Below are 23,037 nucleotides of genomic sequence, written 5' to 3' on the forward strand. Positions count from 1 at the left end.
TAGAGCTGTTTTACTAGTTCACTTTTTTCCCCACATAGCCTATCTAGGTTTTATCAGTTTAAATTCACAGCACCCTCCCAAGACAAAATCTTTACGGGTTGGCCCTCTCTCCTGGGACCAAAAAGTAAGCTACACTGCAAGAGTAGTTAGTTGGTCCCGTCACAGGGCTCAGGCAATCTCGCTTCTGTATAAAAATAGACCAGCTAGCCTATTACATACAATCAGCCTAATTCCTGCCTATTCATCTTCTAACCTCTTACAAAGAAATGAGGGCTGTGTGAGACGCAAATGAAGGATTCTCAACAAATACAAATGTAAAAGTATGCAGTAACTTTCCATTTATAGATTCTTTTGGTGTCCATTCACCTCACCATGAACTGACCTGGAAACACTAAAAAATCATTCATAATTGATTAGTACTCATAGTACAAGTCAAAGCACATGGAAATCTCAGCGGGGTATTTTCACCATGTGACTTTCACAAGTCTTTTGAGAGAGAGACCATAACAAATTTGTTCAGCTTTCTGAAAATTCAAGAAAGCATGAAAATCCCACCTGCCAATGTAGCATAACATTACTTTGTAACATGTATATATAATATCACTAGACAGAAATTAATGGGATAATGTTAATGGGATAGTCTAATAAAAAGTGACAATTCCGCCATTATTTACTAACCCAAACAGTGTTGGTGACCATTGACTTCTATTGTATGTAAAAAAAAAAAAAAAAAAAGGAAAAAAACAACAACACTGATTTCCATTTCTCAAAATATTTTAATGTTTTAATATATCCAAATATTTTATGCCTACTTTAATGTTCCACAGAAGAAGACAAAAGTCAAACACGTTTGGAACGACATGAGGCTGAATAAATGATGCCAGGAATTTACATTCAACATATATATTTTGACTAGAAATAACTGTACATGGTCATTGTGTAAATGTGTGTACAAGAGCTTGTGTACAGAGGGAATCCGCTAAGGCAATAACAGACAGGATGTTGGAATAAATGCAGAGCAGCAGGCAGTCTTGGAGTTAGAGCAGCATGTACTGTGGAAAATAGTCAAGATTACTTTCCATTACACAGGGAGTTCAGCTGACCCTAATGGCCCTTCAGTCTTAAACATCTATCATAGTCTTTAAAGGGAAGTAAAAGGTGATGTGTGTCATTTTCCCATGTTGAAATACTACAGGTGAGCAAACAGGTTCATTACACTGACAAATGTGAACACTGTGGAGCTTTCAAAACATTACTGCCTCAACCAGTGATGGGACTTTGAGGCGGGGCTATTCGTTTATCTGTCCGATGGCAGTTAGGAGGAGAGTTTAAGTAATGTTGGTGGGTGTGGCAAGCAGTGCGGGGCCGAGAGCCGTGGGAACTTGCACTGTCGTCATTCGCGACCGGTGTGGCGTTCAGGTGACGCTCAATAGCACTCGCGCCAACGGCTTTGCTCCGTTCCCACGGCTCTAGGCCCCGCTCTGCTTGCCACAGGGGGTTATTCCAGAAAGCAGGTTATGTCACATACCCGGGTACATTTACTGATAAGTAAACATATAAACTCAACTCTTGGTTTCAAAAACTGAGGTAACTTTCAGGGTTAGTTTACTTCAGAGGTATTCAATACATGCATGCCTAATTGATGAGGCTTCAGTTGGCATGACAGATTTCACACAACATTATATAGTCATAATTTTTATTTATTTATTATATCATAAAGCTATGTTTATATGAACTTTATTCTCTATTTTATTTTATTACTCTAATTTTACTGTTTTATTCTCATATCACGCATTGTGGATCTGCATTCAAAAGGTTTTCTATATAATGCAATTCTATAATATAAAAAATACATATAAAAAATACATACCACAAATTTGGAAGCAAAATGACTAAACATAACAAATTCATACAGCCATATTATCTTTGCAAGCACTGTTTTTTGTTCAATCAGTCTTTCTTTTTTAATTAATAAATTTAGCATCAATTAAACAATGTAATTCTTGTTTACAGTAACAAAAACACTGAATAAAGATTAGAACATGATCATAAAAAATGATTGCAGAACCGGTCACCTCTGCAGACTGATTTAGGTGTTGATAGTATTGCATAATTCACAGTCCGAGGACGTGAACAGCTACGAATAGACGTCACATGCCTTACGACATGGCGTGAACGCAGCATAAAGCGTGCTTCTTCTTGGCATCCATTTCCTTGGTGACTTCGATACATTTATTTGTGATTTCCTTGGTGAACATACTTTGATTTGACTGAACTTACTCCTGTACAAGGTTTTAGAACCGATAACCGAATAAGAAAGGTGAGGGTTAATCAACCGAGAGTTCTGGGTTTATATGACAGTAAGTTTACCCTTCTTTCTGGAATACTCCCCAGAAGCTCACTTCACCTTCATATAATAATATAATACAGTGGTGTGGTTATAAAAATGTAATATATTTCAACTCTCGAGAACCTCTACGCAAATGGAAGTGCTTCAGATATCATGTATCGGCTTCAATACGTTTCAAATGCCTCAATGACAAAACCTTTGTCTTATGATGAGGTTACTAGAAGAACCATTAAGAGCCCTTGGAGTTATAGCAGGAACTTATGGGTTCCTCAGGGAACTGTCCTTCTTTGAAAAGGTACCTACCTAGAGGTTCTCCAAAGGGTTCTACCAGAGTCTTGAAAACATGTTTGGCATGACCTGGTTGAAAAGCGTGTGTGGGAATTTCACCAACACACTAATACAGAAAGCATGACAAGGGTTGTATGCACTGGGCTTTTCTTCAGGCTTTCTACCCTATCTCTACTCTCCTCTGTCCTTACCCTCTTCTTTTTTCTCACTTGTCTTCAGTTTTGCTCGGCTCTTCCTCCACTTCAGGACCGACCTCCACGGAGAGGATCTCCTCTCCCTCAATACGGGGAGTCATGCGGATGATCATGGTGCTGTCAGTGGTCTCTGATACCATGTCATCATCATCTGGCACGCGAGGCCGGGGAACGGGCGAACGTCGGTGCATGGGGGAGGGAGGGGGCACTGGACCTGTGGAGGTCATGCCGGAGCCAGAAGTGGACGGCTGAGAGAGAAAGAGAGGATAGACAAAAGAAGTAAGGGGCATGACTGGTCAAATATCAACAAACTGGGCTGTACCAATAATTTATTTTTGTAATGACAGTAGATTAAAATGATTAAAAATGGCTTTTTAGCAGGGGGTGGAGGGTTATGGGAAATAAAGATGACTAAGGACGTTTCCGGCTTCTGTATAGTACACAAGCTTGATTTATTGTGTTCCAAAATTGTTGCTTTCTCTGTGCTGCTTCAAGGGGGCGCTATAGTGTGCATTAGCATAAAACATCTTCTTCTACAGCAGGTAACCAGACTTTCCCATTTTTCCTGGGGACAGTCCTGGCTGGTATGGAAATCACATACTTCCCTACTAAAAACAGTACGTGACAAAAGAAGTATGTCTGAATTCACAGTACTCTTAAAAGAGTAGGCAAAAAGTTCCCGGATGCCCTACTTCTTCCGGTGAGATTCTGAAGTGTGCATATGATGGACACTTTACTATCCCATGAGGCCACAGGACAGGATTTGTGAATCCACTGACCCTGGTAGGCTACGTGATAAGGGCAACTTGGCGAATGTAGTACGTCCAGATTACATTCATACTACACACATTCATACTATATATAGTGTCGTTTTTTAGCGGTCATGAAGTAATTACTTATTCAAAATTAGTACGCGATCAAGAGAGTATGCGATTTCGGACACAGCCCTGGTTTTTGGCGTAATGTCCCAGACTAGAGTTGCCCACGGAAATGTGCCGTTTTATAGCACGTTCAAAACAACACAAAAGCACGATTTCCAGAGCAATTATGTAGTGATTATTTTTACACAACAGATTGGGCTGCAATCTACATGGATGAAGAACTTAACCTGGATGAGAGCAGAGCAATTTTACTATCAATTATAAAGACCCACCGTTATTGGTTTCAAGGTAGTTACATACTACATAACTAATCATGTTAAATTAAGTAATACTGTTTGTATGCACTAAATAACAGTGCCTGAACAATTTGTAAAAAAAATTGTGAAAGTTCAGCCGTCACAACATACAGTAGTAGTACATGTAATTAAACATGTAAAAATTACATGTAGTAATTTTCATACACACACACATCTTAACTATACCACGTGGGTGAAAGATATGAATAATACCAAAAAAATATAAACTAAACAACACGTGCATCAATTAAATGACTAGGAAGCACATACTTTGTTATAAAAATGTCCCTAAAGTCAAAGGGAATAGCCTCATGGGAAGCGCTTTGGGCCACTTCGCTTCCTGGCAATTATCTCATCTCAATAAAGGCAAAAATAAATCTATAAAAAGCCCTAAAATGCAAAATAATAAACCTAATTAAGAAGAGAAAAAATATCAATTTCCAAAAGCACAAACATAAAATATTTAAAAAGTTGATTACTGCATAAAGTATATTCAGTTTGTGAAAATGGAAATATAATTGTTTTTTTTTTGAAAATGTGAAAAAGGTTTTTGTAAAGATGCTTCAGGTTTGATATAAATGGTCTCCAGACACTTGAATTATGTTTGATGTAGTTGATGCATCACAATGCAACTAAGGCCCTGTTTACACCTGGTTTTAAGAAGTGTTTTGGTCGATCGGATCACAAGCGGACGATGCTAAATACAGGTGTAAATGGGGTCCAAAACATTTTGAGCTTGTCCACTTTTGACCACTTCCAGAGGTAGTGGAAAACGCATTCGACCAGATTGCTTTCGTAGTGTAGATGCTCTTGTGATCAAATGTGTTTGAACACCCGCAAAATACCGCCTACTGACCTAATGCGCGATAGCCAGACGGGATTTAAACTTTGATGGCTGGAGACCCAAGTTTGGCTTGAAGACGAAAAACATACCAAGCACAATGTTCTCTCACCATTCCTGATTTCTAACACACACTCACAGTGCTCGCGTGGTCTTGTGTCTATCAGAGCATAAACGAAAGCTGCTGCTTTTCGTATGTTTTTTTCATATTCTCCGGGCGTGCTCATGTGTAAATTGCACAAGCTTATTTCTAAAAAAAAAAAAAACATATATTTACCCGCCCATAAACCCTCCCCTCGAAGAAATCAGGACAGAAGTGGTTGAAAGTGGACAAAAGAGACGGATTAGGTGTATGTGTCTCCCTCATCTACTTGTGATCCGATCGACCAAAACGCACCTTAATACCAGGTGTAAACAGGGCCTAAAGGCACCATATCTGATTTTAGGAGGACAATATTTTTAGTTATTAGCGATCTGTTTTTCAACCAGAGCTGTTGTCTGGCTTCAGAGTATGTTTTTGGCCTAAAGCATCTAAACAGAGGGTGTAAATACCTCTAGAGTTGCTCCCTTATATGACTCCTTCAGCTTGGAAAACGTTTGTCCTTTGGCAACCTCCAGGGCAGCCTTGAAGAGTTTGGGTGTCTCTGGCCGATCAGCGATGACCTCACCCTTCACTTTAACCTTCTCCTCTTCAGGCTTCTTATCTTTGGTCAACATTTTCCTATGGAAGGAGACAAACTCATTAGGATGGCCAGATGTTGAGTTGTAAACTAGCATGCGCATCGCTGAGACTGTAACAGGAAGTGGAGCTGCATAGGGTTTGACGATCTCAAGCCCTTACATAACATCATTCAACACACATGCACAGTAAATTGGTCCCACGGGTGAACAGGTCATGTGACTCTACGGATCATGCTTTTTCATTATCTCAATAACCTCCAAACTAACAAAATCAAACACTAATTCCTCCTTCCATTAAAGAGAAATGAGGGTAGGAGAAGGACGCAGAGAGAAAGAGATGCAGTATGAGGAGAAAAACAGACGATATCTAGCAAACATGGCACTAGGAGATCTGTGAGTGTGATAGAGGGGTAAATGGCTCAGACCACAGCGCTGGGTGAAGTGTGTGTGTGTGTGTGTGTAAAAGGATTGCTGGGGCTTTTGGTTGAGGTTTTGAACCCTCACTTGGCCTTCTTGCGCAGTAGCTTCTGGGACTCGGGATAGTGTATTAAGATGTCTGCCAGGTCCTTCTTATCCAAGATGAAGAGGTTAGCAAAGCCATGGGCCTTTACGTTAGCTGTTCGTCGGTTTCCACCACTACCCGCCAGCAAACTGATGGAGTGGACACACACACACAAAACAGTCTGTTTGGCTTTTCACACATAACACATTGTTACACACTGCGTGGCTACATTATAGGGCTGGGTACTGATACAGATTTTATGATTTGATTACGAATCACAAGCTCTTGATTTGTTTGCATTCGGATTTCGATTTGATTCAACATCTATTCATTCTAATCTAATCTAAAGCTGTAAACTGTACAGGGAGCACTGTCAGTTGGTACATTACTATAATATAAAAGGTTAAAGGGATAGTTCACCCAAAAATGAAAATTCTGTCAATAATTTCTCACCCGCATGTCGTTCCAAACCCGTAAGACTTTCGTTCATCTTCGGAACACAAATTAAGATCTTTTTGATGAAATCTGAGAGAGTTCTGTGCCTCCATTGACAGCTACGCAACTGACACTTTGACGCTTCAAAAAGTTCATAAAGAGATCGTAAAACTAGTCCAAATGAATTGAGCGGTTTAGTCCAAATTTTCTGAAGAGACTCAATCACTTTATATGATGAATAGATTTAATTTAGGCTTTTATTAACAACAGAGTCAATTCAAATTCAATAAAATAACAAAATTCCACATTTTCACAGATTTTGTTGAATTTGTAAACATTTAAATTACGCGTAAGGCAGTTTTGGGTGAACTACCTTTAACATGGATGAGCAAATTGCATTGTACGACACAGTATTCTTTCCCGTGAGGTCACATATGATTTTAATCAGTTGGCAAAAATATAAACTGACCTGATCAGTGTAATTTAAGTTTTGCCCAAACTGTCTCACAAGAGGTGTAAAGGGTCTCCAATAATGATCATCACTCACCTAATTTCCCCGAACACAGAGCCAGCTCTCAGAGTCACAAACACTATATTCCCATCAGGCCCTCCAACCACCTGCACTTCTCCAGCTTTGATGATGTACATCTCTCGACCGATCTCACCCTGACCACCAGAGCCGAGCGGGACAAGAGTCAGTTCAAAACGCTAACAGATAAAAGGCTCTTTCATGGTGGCTGTTTGATGTGACCTTTACTAAGACAACCTTCAAATATACTGGCCATGTACCGAGATTATTTAGGTTTTAAAATGTTTTTGCAAGCCAGTAGCAAAGCACATATACAGCACAGTAATAATAATAATAATAATAATAATAATAATAATAATAATAAGTGCCGTATTGCTTACTTTTTTACAAACATAATCTCCAGGAAGGTACACCACAGATTTCAGCCTGTTGAGCATGTCAAAGATCATCTGTCTGTCACATCCCTGGAATGAACAGGAGTCGAAGACTTTAATATTAACAACAGCTTTCACAACCCGTTCAATGACAAACAAAATGAGTTAATCCATTGGGAACTGATTGGATGGTGAGAAGTAATCTCTATATAACAGATGTTTGGAGAGGAGGAGTTTCAGAGGTGGAGCAAGTTATTACATTTGATTATGAATTGCAAAGATAAAAAAAAAATTGAGTGGTAAAATGTGTACAAGGACAGACCTGGAGTGTCCCGGCTAACAGGGTACGTTATCAGAACTTTGGCAGGATTCTCTCAAAGTTATGAACAAACACTCCTCTAGTAACGTTACTAGAACATTCGTTCAGAGTTATATGGCATTTAATAATGTTCTCAACATTTTTGCTCAAATACATACACTCACCTAAAGGATTATTAGGAACACCATACTAATACTGTGTTTGACCCCCTTTCGCCTTCAGAACTGCCTTAATTCTACGTGGCATTGATTCAACAAGGTGCTGAAAGCATTCTTTAGAAATGTTGGCCCATACTGATAGGATAGCATCTTGCAGTTGATGGAGATTTGTGGGATGCACATCCAGGGCACGAAGCTCCCGTTCCACCACATCCCAAAGATGCTGTATTGGGTTGAGATCTGGTGACTGTGGGGGCCATTTTAGTACAGTGAACTCATTGTCATGTTCAAGAAACCAATTTGAAATGATTCGAGCTTTGTGAAATGGTGCATTATCCTGCTGGAAGTAGCCATCAGAGGATGGGTACATGGTGGTCATAAAGGGATGGACATGGTCAGAAACAATGCTCAGGTAGGCCGTGGCATTTAAACGATGCCCAATTGGCACTAAGGGGCCTAAAGTGTGCCAAGAAAACATCCCCCACACCATTACACCACCACCACCAGCCTGCACAGTGGTAACAAGGCATGATGGATCCATGTTCTCATTCTGTTTACGCCAAATTCTGACTCTACCATCTGAATGTCTCAACAGAAATCGAGACTCATCAGACCAGGCAACATTTTTCCAGTCTTCAACTGTCCAATTTTGGTGAGCTCGTGCAAATTGTAGCCTCTTTTTCCTATTTGTAGTGGAGATGAGTGGTACCCGGTGGGGTCTTCTGCTGTTGTAGCCCATCCGCCTCAAGGTTGTGCGTGTTGTGGCTTCACAAATGCTTTGCTGCATACCTCGGTTGTAACGAGTGGTTATTTCAGTCAAAGTTGCTCTTCTATCAGCTTGAATCAGTCGGCCCATTCTCCTCTGACCTCTAGCATCAACAAGGCATTTTCGCCCACAGGACTGCCGCATACTGGATGTTTTTCCCTTTTCACACCATTCTTTGTAAACCCTAGAAATGGTTGTGTGTGAAAATCCCAGTAACTGAGCAGATTGTGAAATACACAGACCGGCCCGTCTGGCACCAACAACCATGCCACGCTCAAAATTGCTTAAATCACCTTTCTTTCCCATTCTGACATTCAGTTTGGAGTTCAGGAGATTGTCTTGACCAGGACCACACCCCTAAATGCATTGAAGCAACTGCCATGTGATTGGTTGATTAGATAATTGCATTAATGAGAAATTGAACAGGTGTTCCTAATAATCCTTTAGGTGAGTGTGTATATATTTTCTTTTTTCCTTTTTTCTTTTTTTTTCTGCTTTAGTTGGATGTTCGCCTAACATTTATATAAATGTTCCTACTTTTTTCAGAATGTTCAGAGAGCATTCAAAAGTAACATTCCTATAATATTAGCAAAATTATGAAACTGAATATTCCCTTAATGTTCGCATAATGAAGGAAAACGTTTTTGAAACATTTAAAAATCTGGGCATTTTTAACGTTCAGAGAACATTCAGAAATAACATGTTCGTAACTTAATGTGAACGTTAGCAAAATGTTCATTTCAATATATGTTTTATCAATCAAGAACATATATTGTTAGCTTGTGTGTATTAAGAAAGTAAATAACAGAGGTGTAACCACTGATATACATTTATATAGATCAGTGGGTTTAACAATATGTAGATATGAATCGTTGCAGCAATCAAATGACTAACGATATGATGAATAAAAATCAATATATATCGTTTTTTCATGATTTATTTTTCTATATTATTTTCTATAATTAAAAAAACTATAGTGTATTTTTTGTTGTGGATGTCCCAATTTGGATACAGTATTCAATTAAATGTTCATGTTATTTTGGATGCATTTGTGAGTTAATTCAAATGTAACCAGTTGTTTAAAATAGGCACATAATATTGTAATACTGATCGCAGGCCCCTGAATGTAATCAAATCGTAATCGCAAAGCATGTTTTGATAAAATATTGTATGGCTGGCTAAGAGAATCAATGTCGGATTGTGTGACAGAGATGAAACATCTGATTTACACCAGTAGTAAATTGGGTGAATTTGATCTCAAGTTGAATGTAGGTCTGTGGATTCTGCTTGAAGATCCAGCTAAAACCTGGTACATTTGTATTTAGTCCATTTATGGTCATTAGCTGGACCAAGCTGGTGTACATGTTTAGTCAGCTGGACAACCAGTCGGTGTAGCTTGTTTCAACCTAGTAGTCATCTTGGTCAAGCTGGTTAGAGCTAGTAGACCACTATGGACCAGCAACAAACCAGCTTGACCACTTTAAACTGGAATGATCTGTTTTTCTAGCGGTACTAAATCAGACTTTGTCATTCTCTGTGTGTGTGTTCATGAAAGAAAGATTAGAGTGAATGAGGTAATAGATACTCACCTGAAAGAGCGCCACTTTACTGACAATGCTGTAGTTTACGTCTGCTGCGATGTCTAGACGCATCTTATCTGGAAGCTGTATAAGTAACTCCTGTTCATCTGAAGACAAACGGATCATAAAACACAGCCAAAACATACTTGACACATGTAAAGGTCTAGTGCAATCGGGTTCTGCTTACCCAGCATGCCTTGCGACTTCCAGGTGTAGTCGTACCAGGTCTTCACTCGGTTCTGGACCACACGGGGGATCTTGTAGGAGCTCATGTATTTGACGGTGCTGTCCACACAGTGTCTGTAGTACGCCTCACCTGCAGTGGCGGCTCCGACTACATCTCTCATCTATGCGGACACACACCAACACAGAGGGAACACATTACACTGCATGGAGCTTTACGATTTGATCTTTTTTAAAGTGGCATACACACGTTTTAAAGTTTTCTGTTGATGATATGAAAAACAGCCATATTAAACTAGAAGGTGAGTTTCACAAAAAACATTTCTAGGATGTATTTCAGCTTTAAAAAGGGTAAAAATAAGAAATAACACCAGTAATATGGACGGTAAAAAAAAATTCTCCTTGGATATATAGTCATTTTAGTATCACTGAGATACTATTATAGGTTTTTTATTTATCATATTTTATCATATTGTATTTATATTTATGGTTTTCATTTGAGTTGTATTACGTATATATACATTTTGTTGTGTGTTTTTGTCATTTTAATTAGTTTTTGTAATGCTTATATAGTTTTTATTAATTTTATTTCAGTTTTAGATATTTTAATACATCACTTTAACAAAATGAAAATGAGAAATGCTGCCTTGGCAACTGTCTGAAATGTAATATTAATGATTTATTTCATTTCATTTAGAGTTAATTTTATTCAACTAACGAAAGTTCTTTTTATGGTTTTAGTTTTAGTTAACTATAATAACGCTGATTAGATAATACAATAATCTGCAATCGTACATGAAGTATAAATTGCATAAAAATGCATTTAATACGATTTTTTTTAAGAATTGTGAAAATGAAAATATTTTGACTTTATAGTCTTAAAATCAGTCTTATATACTTTATGCATACTTTATAGTTTTTTGTTCTTTCTTTTTACTTTAGAGTGAAATATTGTCACATATGCTCTTTTTTGTTTAGTTTCTTTCTATGTTCCCGTTTTCCGTAGTTCCTTTTTAATCTCCTTGGTCCTTGATTAGTTAACACCTGTTCTGTTTCAGTCAATCATCCTCTGTGTATTTAAGCCCTCCGTTTCCAGCTATCTCCTGAGTTTTTTTTAGTTGTGGATTTATTGATAAAAGACTTTCTCTACTCCTTCGCTGTGAGCATCATTACAGCCACTGTGACGAATATGACCTTGACATGTTTTTGACAGCAAGTGAGATTCAACCAGAAGTTCTGTCATGTATGTCTCTTACCTGACCGATCATGATGGAGAAAGCAAAGACTCCCACGAAGTAGTTGACCAGTTGGAAGACGATTTCAAAGACAGTGGTGGGATCAGGCAAACCTCCGATGGTGATCAGAGTCTTCACAGCAAAGTAGTAGCAGCGAATATAACTGTAGGACACAAACACAGACTCGTTATTTTACATGATCTACACTGTGCACAACACACCACTCAGTAAAGCATTGAGATAGATAAGGTCACCTGTTTCCTTTGCCATTATAGACCCATTTAGTAGAACCCAGTCCTTCATAGTCAGATCCCCAATAGAAAATACAGGCATTACAGTGCAGAGAGTACAGCAGGTACGCACTCGTACGGATCACCCTGGAATCACACAGCAGTGAGTAATAAAATCTTCATTATTTGGGGGAACTGTCCCTTTAAAAGGTATTCGCTTTGTGTTATGGTGACCTCTAGCTGTGGCCTCTGGTCTTACCTGTAAATGTACGCTTTGCTCATCACAGCCTCCAGACGATCATTAAACTCAAAGAATGCATTGTACTGCAAAATGGACACAGAATAAGTGTGAGTATAGGGATATTTGTGTGTGACAGTGGGAAGAGATTAGGGACGGCATGTTTTTTTTTTACCTTTAGAAGGCGAGGAAACCGCAGGAGTGATTTGACTCCTGTGAAGACGTACAGGACATCCAGTGGAAAGAGACTGATCACATCCATCTGAAACATCCAGCATGCACTGAAGGTTAGGATGCTTTAATAACACTCTGAAGTAATTTGTTCAGTGTCAATGCGTAGATTTTGTAGAAAATAAAGAGTTTTACCTTAAATCGCTCTGTTTGCATGTAGTTCTCTCTCATGTCTTTTCTGTCACACTAAGAAAGACAAAACATAAAACAGGCAAACATCAACCAAGTAAAAGAAACAGTGGCCTATGAATGTCATTGCATTAGACAACAAAATATTAAACCTAGTGACGTTTATTTAAAAAAAAACAAAAAACAAAAAACAAAAAAAAATGGTTGAAATCATCAAACTATGGAAGCTTACGCCACTGAATAAAATAAAGACGATAATTTCTTGCAATTGTGAGTTTATATCTCGCAATACTGACTATTTCCTCAGAATTTCGAGTTTATATCCTGCAATTCTGACTTTATTTCTCAGAATTGTGAGATATAACTCGCAATTGCATGTAACGTCTAAAAAAAAAAGAAAAGAAAACTCACGATTCTGACTTTTATATCGTATAATTCTGACTTTATTTCTAGGATATTAAGGGATTTAGGGCCTACTAACAGGATTTTTGTCAGTATTAAGTTTTAAGAAGTTTTGACCCATCCACACTTTGAGAACTAGTAGACAGGAAGTGATGGAAGGGTAAGGGAAAGCAGTATTAGGCTGAAAGATAAGATAGATTTGTGTATCATCAGAGTAACCATGGAAATTAAGACCATGACGCTGGATGATCTGACCAAGAGGAAGCATTTAGATTAGAAATAGAAGTGGACCAAGAACGGATCCTTGAGGTACACCACAGATTTTTTTTTTTTTTTTAAGTAAAACATTTTTGAAAAATGTCAGACTTTTTTCTTGCAATTCTATTTTTATAACTTGAAATTGCAGTTTATATACAGCAATTTTTCCCCCAGATATTCAGATGTTAGGTTTAAACTCGCAATTGCGAGCTATAAAGGTCAAATTGCGAGATATAAAACTCGCAACTCTGAGAATAATTGTAAGAATTGTGAGACATACTGTAAACTCACAATTGCGAGAAAAAAAAGGCAGAACTGTGAGATAAAAAGTCGCAATTACCTTTTTAACTTTTTTTTTTTATTCCGTGGCGGAAACAAGCTTTCATATAAAACAATAGATATGCTGTTCAAAACTCTTGCTCACCACAATGTCCCCTCCTCTCACAAACTGCAGTCTGGGCTGAAAGACCACGATGTCAAGAATGTAAATGCCGTCACAGAGGTAGTCCATCAGCAGCCACCAGTGAATGTTCTCAGAGGTCTGATACGGGAAAGTGCAGCGCACAGGGATCAGCCAAACATTCCAGTTCCACGCAAACGTCACAAAGAACAGCCACACCACGTAGATCAAATCTGTGAAAGAATCAATCAGCACAGGATGTCGTTTTAAAGAGGTCATTTCATGCAGTAACTGTTTCTAACATTTTTTTTTTATTAAGTCCACTTAATAATTAATATCCCTTGAGGAAGAAAGTGTGCTTAACTTTTAATACTGAATGCAAAAACTGTAAAAACTGTACTTGCAGATAATATAGTATTATTGAAATAAAAGGCCACTTAAGTGTACAGTTTCCTGAATGTTTTTTTAGCACACTTAGACTTTTAAAACTGCACTTTGTAATGTAAAATTTAAAGTTTTACTTATAAGTACATTTTAAATAATTATGTTTTAATCTTTAGTAATTTTTCACTTTAGTCACATTCAAGTACACTTATTCTTAAAGTACTGTATATATTAGTTTACCATAAATGCTTTTCAGTACATTCGGCAGGTAAACAATAACAATATTTTGAAGACAGTAGAAGTAATTATATGTAAGAACTTACACATAAAGATGTACTTAAGCTCTACTTAAGTGGGTAAAAAAAAGTTTTCTCAAGTTCAACTAACTGCACTTAATATAAATTTAAACTATAATACATTTTCATTTAATTTTAAATAACATACAATTACTGTAAGTGTCCAAAAACATTAAATTCTGTTTACACTTAAGAATATTCTTTTAAAGTATATTATTATATATCTTTTTAAAAGTATGATAGTGTACTTCTTTTTCACAGGGTGTAAAGGTAAAGTGTTTGGTTCTTTGATTTTAATATCCAAAAATAAATAAATAAATAAATAAATAAATAAATGTAACAAATTTTAATTTCCCATGATATGACATGTAAATTAGGTCGTTTATTTCTATATTATTAATTATTATAACAATGGTCCATTGTGATCCATAGAGCTTTCAGCTGGTTGTAGATCTCACCTGTGAAGGGATCAATGCTGGACGGGAAACGGTACTCCAGTATAACTCTCAGCCAATCAGGGATCTCGGGTATTTTCAACTGAGGAATTGGGAACTTGTATCCCATAAACTCATAGATTTGCACCTCCTCTTCAGCCTCCTCATCAGCCTCTTTCTTTTCCTCTGGAGGAGGGGGAGGAGGAGGAGGAGGCGGGGCGTCGGCAGGCTTTTTGGCAGGAGCTAGGGTTCAAATATCAAAGGTGAAGGACGTATCTATCTTTGACATTACATTACTGAACTAATACAGTAAAATAAAGAGTAAATGCAAGTCGACTCACATGCTGTAGGGCTTTCCTCATCAGAGTCGTCTGGATCAGTCAGTTTCTCTCTTACACGAACTGTTCGCCCCTTAAACAGCTTGACCAGCTCCTGCAGTCGCTCATTCACAACCATACTTGTTTGACTGGCCGCAGACATGGGCCGCTCAAGGCCTCTACAGGAAATGACAACACATTGGAGAAAGTCATGCCACATAATCTAAGTCTAAGTCTAAGCAATGGTTTTGAGACAGAAACCCCCCACAAAAATCAAATATTTGGCTTTTTAAAGACTCACTCGCCCACAGTGAGTAGTTCAGTCATGTTCGGATCCATTCGACTGCCTTCCTCTTCCTCACCAGGAGCCGTCTTCTCCTCTGTCAGATTTGTTACAGGGACAGTGAGGGTCATTGAGTCTGACTCCGGTGCGACAATGATTTCGGGAACGGTAATTTCTTCATCCTTCACTTCCTCTACCATCACTGCTGGCTCCACATGGCTGCTTTCTGAGAGCACACACAATGAAATTTTAGCGTTGAAATCTTTAAAAACATTATTTGTGCACGTGAAATGGAAAATTAGAGATGAACAAACTATGACCAGATACTCCAGAAAGAAACACACACAAAATAATCACAGCATTGATTCACTGAGTGGAATATTCACATTCTTTAAAATAGTAAACTGAATACAGAACAAACTATATTTTTACATCTGAATTTGCAGTTGACAGTTTTTCCTATATCTTTACATTTGCTCCTATGTTAAAAAATGCATTAAAAAATTTTAGGGGCACAATGAAAATTTATCAAATAATGTGTTTTTCCTTAATAAAGGGATAACAAAGAGACATTTAAAAGCAAAATGACTTAATTTATTATTATACAAAATGTAAAACAAATATATATATATATATATATATATATATATATATATATAATGTTAAAATATTATTACAAAAATGTATTAAAGATTTTGTAAGCATATTGAGGTTGTTCTTGGAGTCAATTGTTTTATTTGTTATAATACAAAGAAACATGCCATATTATATAGGCACACATATATTCAGATTATTCTGTCAATACTAGTAAAATATCTATATATTAAATAATGTGTTATATAGTGTTTTTAGTCTTTCCTTCCTGTGACCGGGCTTGCCAGACAGAAGTTACATGAGTTTATGCTCAATTAATGTCAGATACAGTATATTGTGTAAAATTACCAAAATACCAATAATAATAAAATAAAAATTAAAAACAGCTTTAAGCATAGTGTGGGACTTATATCAGGACTCTTATTGTGAAATGTATATTCAAAAAGATGAGGGACCTTAAATTTCATAACACTGATACTTTTAGACTTTTGGGGACTTTTTTATTCGCACATGTACTCCGAAAAAAACAAACATTTTACAGTTTGGACACATCTATGCGAGTCACACATGCGAGAGAAACGCCTGCACAGTCGAGACCTGATCTATAATATTTTGGTGCCTAGATATAGCTGGTCCCCCAGGGCCCCAACACGGGAGCAGTCAGGGTCTGAACACTGTCAATATAATCTAAGGGGGTGTTCACCCATTTTATTATCCACCAGGCAAAAACATACTGTACATGCAAGTAACGGCACACGTCTCTATTGGCTGCAAGATGTGAGGTAATATTCAATAGCAAACAATAACATTATCAAAAATCAATGGCACAGAACAGACAGCACAGCGCTATCTAGCACAGTCAGTTCACCTGAGAGATTGTTGAAGGTTTGGTGTCTTTCTGAAACTGTAGGGCACTTCAAAACCGTGTCTATGGGTGTCAAGTATGGGAAGATCTGGATTTTAGGGCACTTTAGTATGGGATGGCACTGAGACTCTAGGGTATTTTAAGGAGTAAATCCACTAGCTACAGATTCTAACTCAAAGACTACATGCTGCTGCTGAGGCGTTCTACATGGGCTTGAGGATGTTGAGGCGATGGAGAACGTTCTGGAAGCACTGGTTGGCTTGTTTTGGAAGCTGGGATATCTCCTGGTACAGCAGCAGGAGATCAGAGGGCATCTTGGGCAAGGGAACATTATTGTTTTTCAGCAGATGGAAGTTGCTCAGACATGTGGAAGCGTGCGGGATGCGAAGAAGCCAGCTCTTTATGGCAGAACAGCTAGCGGGCACTGCAGATAGGTAGACCAGTTCAATTACTGGATGTTCATATTGTCTTTCATTGGTTATGTACAAACTGGATCTCAACAGATACAGTTCATTTGATTAGATCTGCAGGACTAAAGCTTCATGAAATCAACAGGACTTGCTTTATCTATATCATGTTTGCAGCTAGACCAATTTGTTGGGTTTATGCATGCTTGGATACAGTGTTGGGTAAGTTACGTTCAAAAAGTAATAATTACCAGTAGCTACTAACTACATCTTCAACAGTATAATTAGATTATTGAACTAATTATGTTCTCTAAAAAGTATTGCTTTACACTTATTACTTTCTAAATCCCATATTAACATTGACCAATTAAACAATACAAGAAATGAGATGAAACTGCCCTTTTAATTCTTTCAAATAAATAATATGAAATTAAATAAATTATTCTTGAACTGACCAAAGTATTTAAAGGGAGAAGGTTATAGTTAAAAACATACATTTTATCAATAGATGTTACATTTTGATGTTAAATCTATCTAATGCAATTACATCATAAGTAACTGTAATTACATGACAGAAAAATTAAGAGTAATCACTTACTTAACTTTTTCAATGGAAAATTTATTAAATAACTGTAATTAATTCCTTGTAAATGCATTACAGACAACACTGTTTGTACTCTTACCTCCACATCCTTCTTCAGGAGGTTCCTCTTCCTGTAGCAACAGAAGATTAATAAAAGCAAACATGCATAAGACAGCAAAGAAAAATATGACCAAATCCACACGTCTAAATGTATATACAGCTCCCATTCGAAAGAATCACAATATAATGTGTATGTTTCTGAAAGATTGCATTTAATTGATAAAAAAAAAAACTGTAAATATTTATAACTGTACAAATTTACGTGATAAAACATTCATTTCAAACAGTAAATTACCATATTTTCCAGAAAATAAGTTGCACTGGGTCAAAATGGCATTATTGAGAGAGAGGAAAAACCCCCAAATACATTGCATCTGTGTATAAGTCAAATTTATTATAATATTCAGTAAAAATGTAAATGCAGGTAAACTTCCACAAACATTATAAATTCTGTAAACATCACTCACTCCACAACAAAACCTTTAAATTGAACGGTATTCAGAACAGGAATGAAAAATACTCGCCAATTATTGCATTATCTAAATTGCTATATAAATCACAAAGAAAAACAAGGCTTATATTATGGAAAATATGGTATATATGGTAAAAATGTCTTCCCAAACTTCCGAATGGCAGTGTGCTAATATGTTTTATGCGGAGTTACCTGGTCAGCATCAGGCGGTACAGATGCGGCGCGCTCAGGCTGAGTGGTCACAGCTGGAGAGACCGGATCTGCTTGTAGCGGCGGTGGGCTTTGAGGTGCCTGATCTGAAACCTCAGACTCGTGCGGTGTGGGCTCCGCCGGACAGATGTCCACCAGGCTCCTGAAAAGGGTATGAGCAGGAGTCTAGCCATGACAACACAACCAGTCCATCACAAACATTCAGAGTCTGGTAAACCACCAATCACCAGATAAAACTCAAAGCAGCTGACAAGAACGTTTGATTGGATTATGGAAATCAACCACTCTAACGGACAATCAGATTTGTACCAGAATGCTTTTAGGTCTAGCTGCTGTGGAAGTGAATTAATAATGTAATTTCAGGTCTTTCAAACTGATTAAGGTTAATGGAATAGCAAAATTACTATTTTAGATGCAGCTATCCATATGTGACCCTGGACCACAAAACCAGTCTTATGTTTTTTTTGTTTTTTTTTATTGAGTGTATTGATTGTATTTTAATTGATGTATGGTTTGTTAGGATAGGACAATATTTGGCCAAGTATTTGAAAATCTGGAATCTGAGGTTGCAAAAAAATCGAAACACTGAGAAAATTGTTTCTGTTGGCGATTGTGCTGCATTCACTCACAAAAATACATTTTTTTATATATTTAAGGTAGGAAATATCTTCATGGATCATGATCTTTACTTAATATCCTAATGATTTTTGGCATAAAAGAAAAATCGATAATTTTGACCCACTATTGTGGGTCAAATTGCCACAAATATACCAGTGCGACTTATGACTGGTTTTGTGATTCAGGGTCACATATGGACTACTGTAAATGTACGTTGAATTTCAACAAGCATCCATGCTAGATTATGCTGGTCCAGTGTTAAGTGAGGTATATAAGCGTGTTTCCTTTAAGGAATACATTTTTTTAAAGGTAATTGGGACTTCATATCTCATAATTCAGACTTTTTTTCCTTGCAATTCAGACTTTATAAACAAACTCGCGATTTTGGCTATTTTTCTCACATTTGCGAATTTATAGCCTAACTCACAAATCGGACTTTATTTCCCAGACAGCAACATAGTGTCTGCCCAGATCCGGGCCACATCTGGTACATGTGGATTCAACGCGTATACCAGATGTGGGCCGGATCTGTGCCGACACTATGTTGCTGTCTGGGTTCTCGCAATTTTGAGTTTATAACTCACAATTCCGACGTTTTTCCTTGCAATTGCGAGTTTATGTCTCGCAATTCTTAGTTATAATGTTACAATGTAACAACAATGTAAAAGTAGCCCAATTTGCACTTGGCAACAATGCACTCAGTCCAGCTGAGGGGGGCGTGTCCCGGCGGGAAAGTGACGTCAATGCACACACTCTTTAGCAAAACAAAACTCTACCAGCATGGTCTACTACAGCATTAATGTACAAAATGGTGTTGTAGAAGAACAGAAGCATATAGGTAAAATCTGTTTACACAAACTAATGTAGGCCAGTCTAACATACCTTTTTATGTCGACACTGTTGGTTAAGTTGGTTGCAAAATGTTGATAAAAAGTGATAAAAATCAGTTTTATTCAATGACTTTATGGCTTACTGAATTCAGCACTGCAAAATGCAGCAGCAGCGGCAGGTCCGAAACTGTTCTACTTCTACTGAAGTGCTTCGGCCTAAAAGCTTTTTTGGCATCAGCTGTTCTGGTTTTCGGACAGGGTGTTTTATAGTGACGTGGTAAAGCAGGATGAAGCCTAAATTAAGCATCTGACATCATACCCAAAATAACACGAAGTGTCAAAAGTGGGACACTTCTGTATTTGTAATGGTTTGTCTTTTTAGAGACTGAAGCAGAATTCAGAAGAGGTTTGCTTTGATGTACAGAAATATATCGATATGGGCTAAATTGCTCTAATTTCTTTATTCTTTTTTTTAAATCCTTATCTTTTTAATCTTAGTTTATACAGGGCTGGGTGATAAACCAAATATTTAGCATATACTTACAAATATCTTGCCGACTTTCACAACACGCTACAGTGATCTTTGTTTTTTGGCCAGTTCAATTTTCCTATCTTGACTTTAAGATATTTTATTTCATTTTATTTTCTCAATATATAATCAATATATAATATTGCCAAGCCCTAAAACAATATAAAACATTGCACAAATGTATGAAAGCTTCTCATTCTTATTTCAGGTCTAGTTTTTCAGGAACTGCAAAGGCAGTGTGGGGATACAAACAGCAGCTAAAGCATGAGCTGCAGCTTTGATGAAATATAATGTGTCACACTGAAGGAGTGTTACAAGTAATGCCAAGGCTGCTAGCGCTTTGCTCAGCTCTGAGGATGAAGGTCTTACTCTGCGATCTTACTATCCTCACTCTCCTCCTCACTCTCTTCATGAAACGGCTGTAACCTGTATGGCGAGCCAGAGAGGACAAACAGCACTTCAGCTGACACGCAGGATTATAAAGTAACGGCACAGCAGTAAAGAGAAGCAAGCAAGAACTCGCATCCAATCAGATCGTGAGTTGTGACATTCACTCTGCTGTGAGGAAAGTTGCAGCACTGAAGGGTTGGAAGCAGGGTCCAAAATTATGTTTTTGTCACACCTGTGAATGGCAAGTGAATTACTAGCCATGCATTTTTTTTTACTAACCAAGTCTATAGTCTATAGCAAAATCTATATAGTATTAGATTTGGGATTATACCACATATAGTGATCATATCATACAAGAAGTGGAGGAGACTGCTAGAGCAAACATGAAACATAAAAAATGTTTCTTGAGCAGCAAATCATCATATTAGAATGATTTCTGAATGATCATGTGACACTGAAGGAACTGGAGGAACTGACTGGAGGCATGATTTTGATCACATGAATAAATTACATTTGAAAATATATTACAATAGAAAACAGTTGTTTAAAATAGTAATAATATATAACAATATTACCGTTTTTACTGTATTTTTGATCAAATAAGTAATTGCCAAACTTTAAATGTAGTGTATATTTGGTTGGTTTAATGCAAGGAATATGCACATGTTTGTTTTGCATTGATGTAAAAGTTTCCTTTGGTAGATGTTTTGAACGTAATAACCATAAATGACCACAAAGCTAATAGAAATGGACTCAAAGCTACACTGAAACTATAATTCCAGGCCAAACACTGTTGTTATTCATCTTTGTTGTTTGGCCAATGTTAATTTTGGACCCTGGCAGAAAGCAAGGGACAACAGCGAAAAGGAGAGAGTGACACTTACTCTGGGTCTTCTTCATTCTCTTCCTCCTGGATATTTGGCAGTCTTTGTAAAACAAACAGTGAACAGGTGAATTCTGAACACTGTGTTTGTGTGTGTGAGAGAGATAAAGGAACAGTTTGAAAGATGGAGAGAGACAGCGCATTGGTCGCAAAAAAGTTTTGTAGCCACTTTGTGGTTTATCACACCCCAGATCTCAGTCTTAACAAACACAGAACAGGACAGGAAGGGTGTAACACAGAGTCACTGAATTCCTTACTGAGTTTGTGGTGTGTTTGTCACTTACTGATCCTCATTGTCTGGTTCTTCGTTCGTCGTATTAATGATGATCTGTGTGGTGTGCTCTTCCTCCAGCTGTCTGACGGCCATTTCTGCAGCCTGTAGGGCCAGATCCTCCGCCATGCGAGCTGCCTCCACGCGTTCCTGCTCCAGTCTACACACACACACACACACACATTTGTTTCACTATATAAGTGAGGACATTGCATAGACTTCCACTGATTTTATACCAGGTTAGCTAATGATATTTTCAACACTGTAAAAAAAAAAATCTGTTAAATTTACGGTAAAAAACTGGCAGGTGAGGTTGCAAGAAATTTACCGTAAAAAATACGGAAACAACATTTTAGGTTTTAGAGACTTAACTTAAATTTACAGTAAAAAACCTTATTTCATATCTGATATAATGTTAATTTACCAATCTATTTAAGTACTAATATCTGTTTTGTACCATTGTAATAAACTGACAACCACCAATCACAGTGGTGATGAGAGTCATGATGAATCAATGCTAATCACAAGCAACTTTTCCAGTTGAGAAAGTTAATACTAATATATAAAAGTCATTCACACAAACACTTAAACACCACCATGGTAACAAAATGCAATAAACATAAATTTAACAATATTAAATGTTACATAAAACCCTAATGTACATAACTGATTAGAAAAAAAAACTAAGAAAAACTATTAAGAAAGTTATTTCAACAAAAAAGTTTTTCACTATAAATTATACAATGACTTGTTCTTTTTCATTTCTAAAAACTGTCAATTTAACTGTATTTTACTGTAAAATTACATTAAAAGTGTGGTTAGATCTATCACAGTTATTGACTGTATGTATGGAAACTTTCTGTTAACCAATTAACAGGTTTTCTTTTACTTTTAGTCTTTTACCGTTAAAATCACGGTAATTTTTTTAAAGTGTATGTGCTAACTCAACCCCTACCCCTAAACCTACACATCACAGAAACATGCGCAAAACACTAGATTTAAATAAAAAAACCTGTTTTGGCCAATTTATAAGCCTTTTAAACTAGAAAAAAATTATACTCAACAAAAACAAACACACATGCAGACCTTCTTTCTAGATTTTGTCTAAAGG

At 37.2% G+C, this 23,037-nt stretch overlaps 1 protein-coding gene across 2 annotated transcripts in view; it reads right to left on the bottom strand.

Moving 5' to 3' along the window:
- Positions 1-1,928: 1,928 nt before the first annotated feature.
- The window catches only part of cngb1a (cyclic nucleotide gated channel subunit beta 1a), a 37,481-nt gene continuing 16,372 nt past the window's right edge, over positions 1,929-23,037 (bottom strand). Inside the window, exons 17-38 of one of the 2 annotated variants that reach the window (XM_084409466.1) lie at positions 21,940-22,086; positions 21,657-21,698; positions 20,752-20,808; positions 19,906-19,920; positions 18,388-18,547; positions 17,764-17,794; positions 15,233-15,440; positions 14,956-15,110; positions 14,639-14,857; positions 13,525-13,733; positions 12,447-12,497; positions 12,256-12,342; positions 12,102-12,166; positions 11,867-11,989; positions 11,634-11,775; positions 10,382-10,541; positions 10,204-10,301; positions 7,378-7,461; positions 7,016-7,134; positions 6,036-6,182; positions 5,403-5,571; positions 1,929-3,080 (exon numbers count right to left, since the gene is read on the bottom strand). In XM_084409466.1, coding sequence (XP_084265592.1) covers positions 2,844-3,080; positions 5,403-5,571; positions 6,036-6,182; positions 7,016-7,134; positions 7,378-7,461; positions 10,204-10,301; positions 10,382-10,541; positions 11,634-11,775; positions 11,867-11,989; positions 12,102-12,166; positions 12,256-12,342; positions 12,447-12,497; positions 13,525-13,733; positions 14,639-14,857; positions 14,956-15,110; positions 15,233-15,440; positions 17,764-17,794; positions 18,388-18,547; positions 19,906-19,920; positions 20,752-20,808; positions 21,657-21,698; positions 21,940-22,086 — 2,725 coding nt within the window. In that variant the 3' untranslated portion in view covers positions 1,929-2,843. The remainder of the gene's footprint in view (positions 3,081-5,402; positions 5,572-6,035; positions 6,183-7,015; positions 7,135-7,377; positions 7,462-10,203; positions 10,302-10,381; positions 10,542-11,633; positions 11,776-11,866; positions 11,990-12,101; positions 12,167-12,255; positions 12,343-12,446; positions 12,498-13,524; positions 13,734-14,638; positions 14,858-14,955; positions 15,111-15,232; positions 15,441-17,763; positions 17,795-18,387; positions 18,548-19,905; positions 19,921-20,751; positions 20,809-21,656; positions 21,699-21,939; positions 22,087-23,037) is intronic. The other variant, XM_084409467.1, reaches the window with a different exon arrangement.

This window comes from Rutilus rutilus (genome assembly GCF_951802725.1).
Source record: "Rutilus rutilus genome assembly, chromosome: 5".
Taxonomy (NCBI): domain Eukaryota; kingdom Metazoa; phylum Chordata; class Actinopteri; order Cypriniformes; family Leuciscidae; genus Rutilus; species Rutilus rutilus.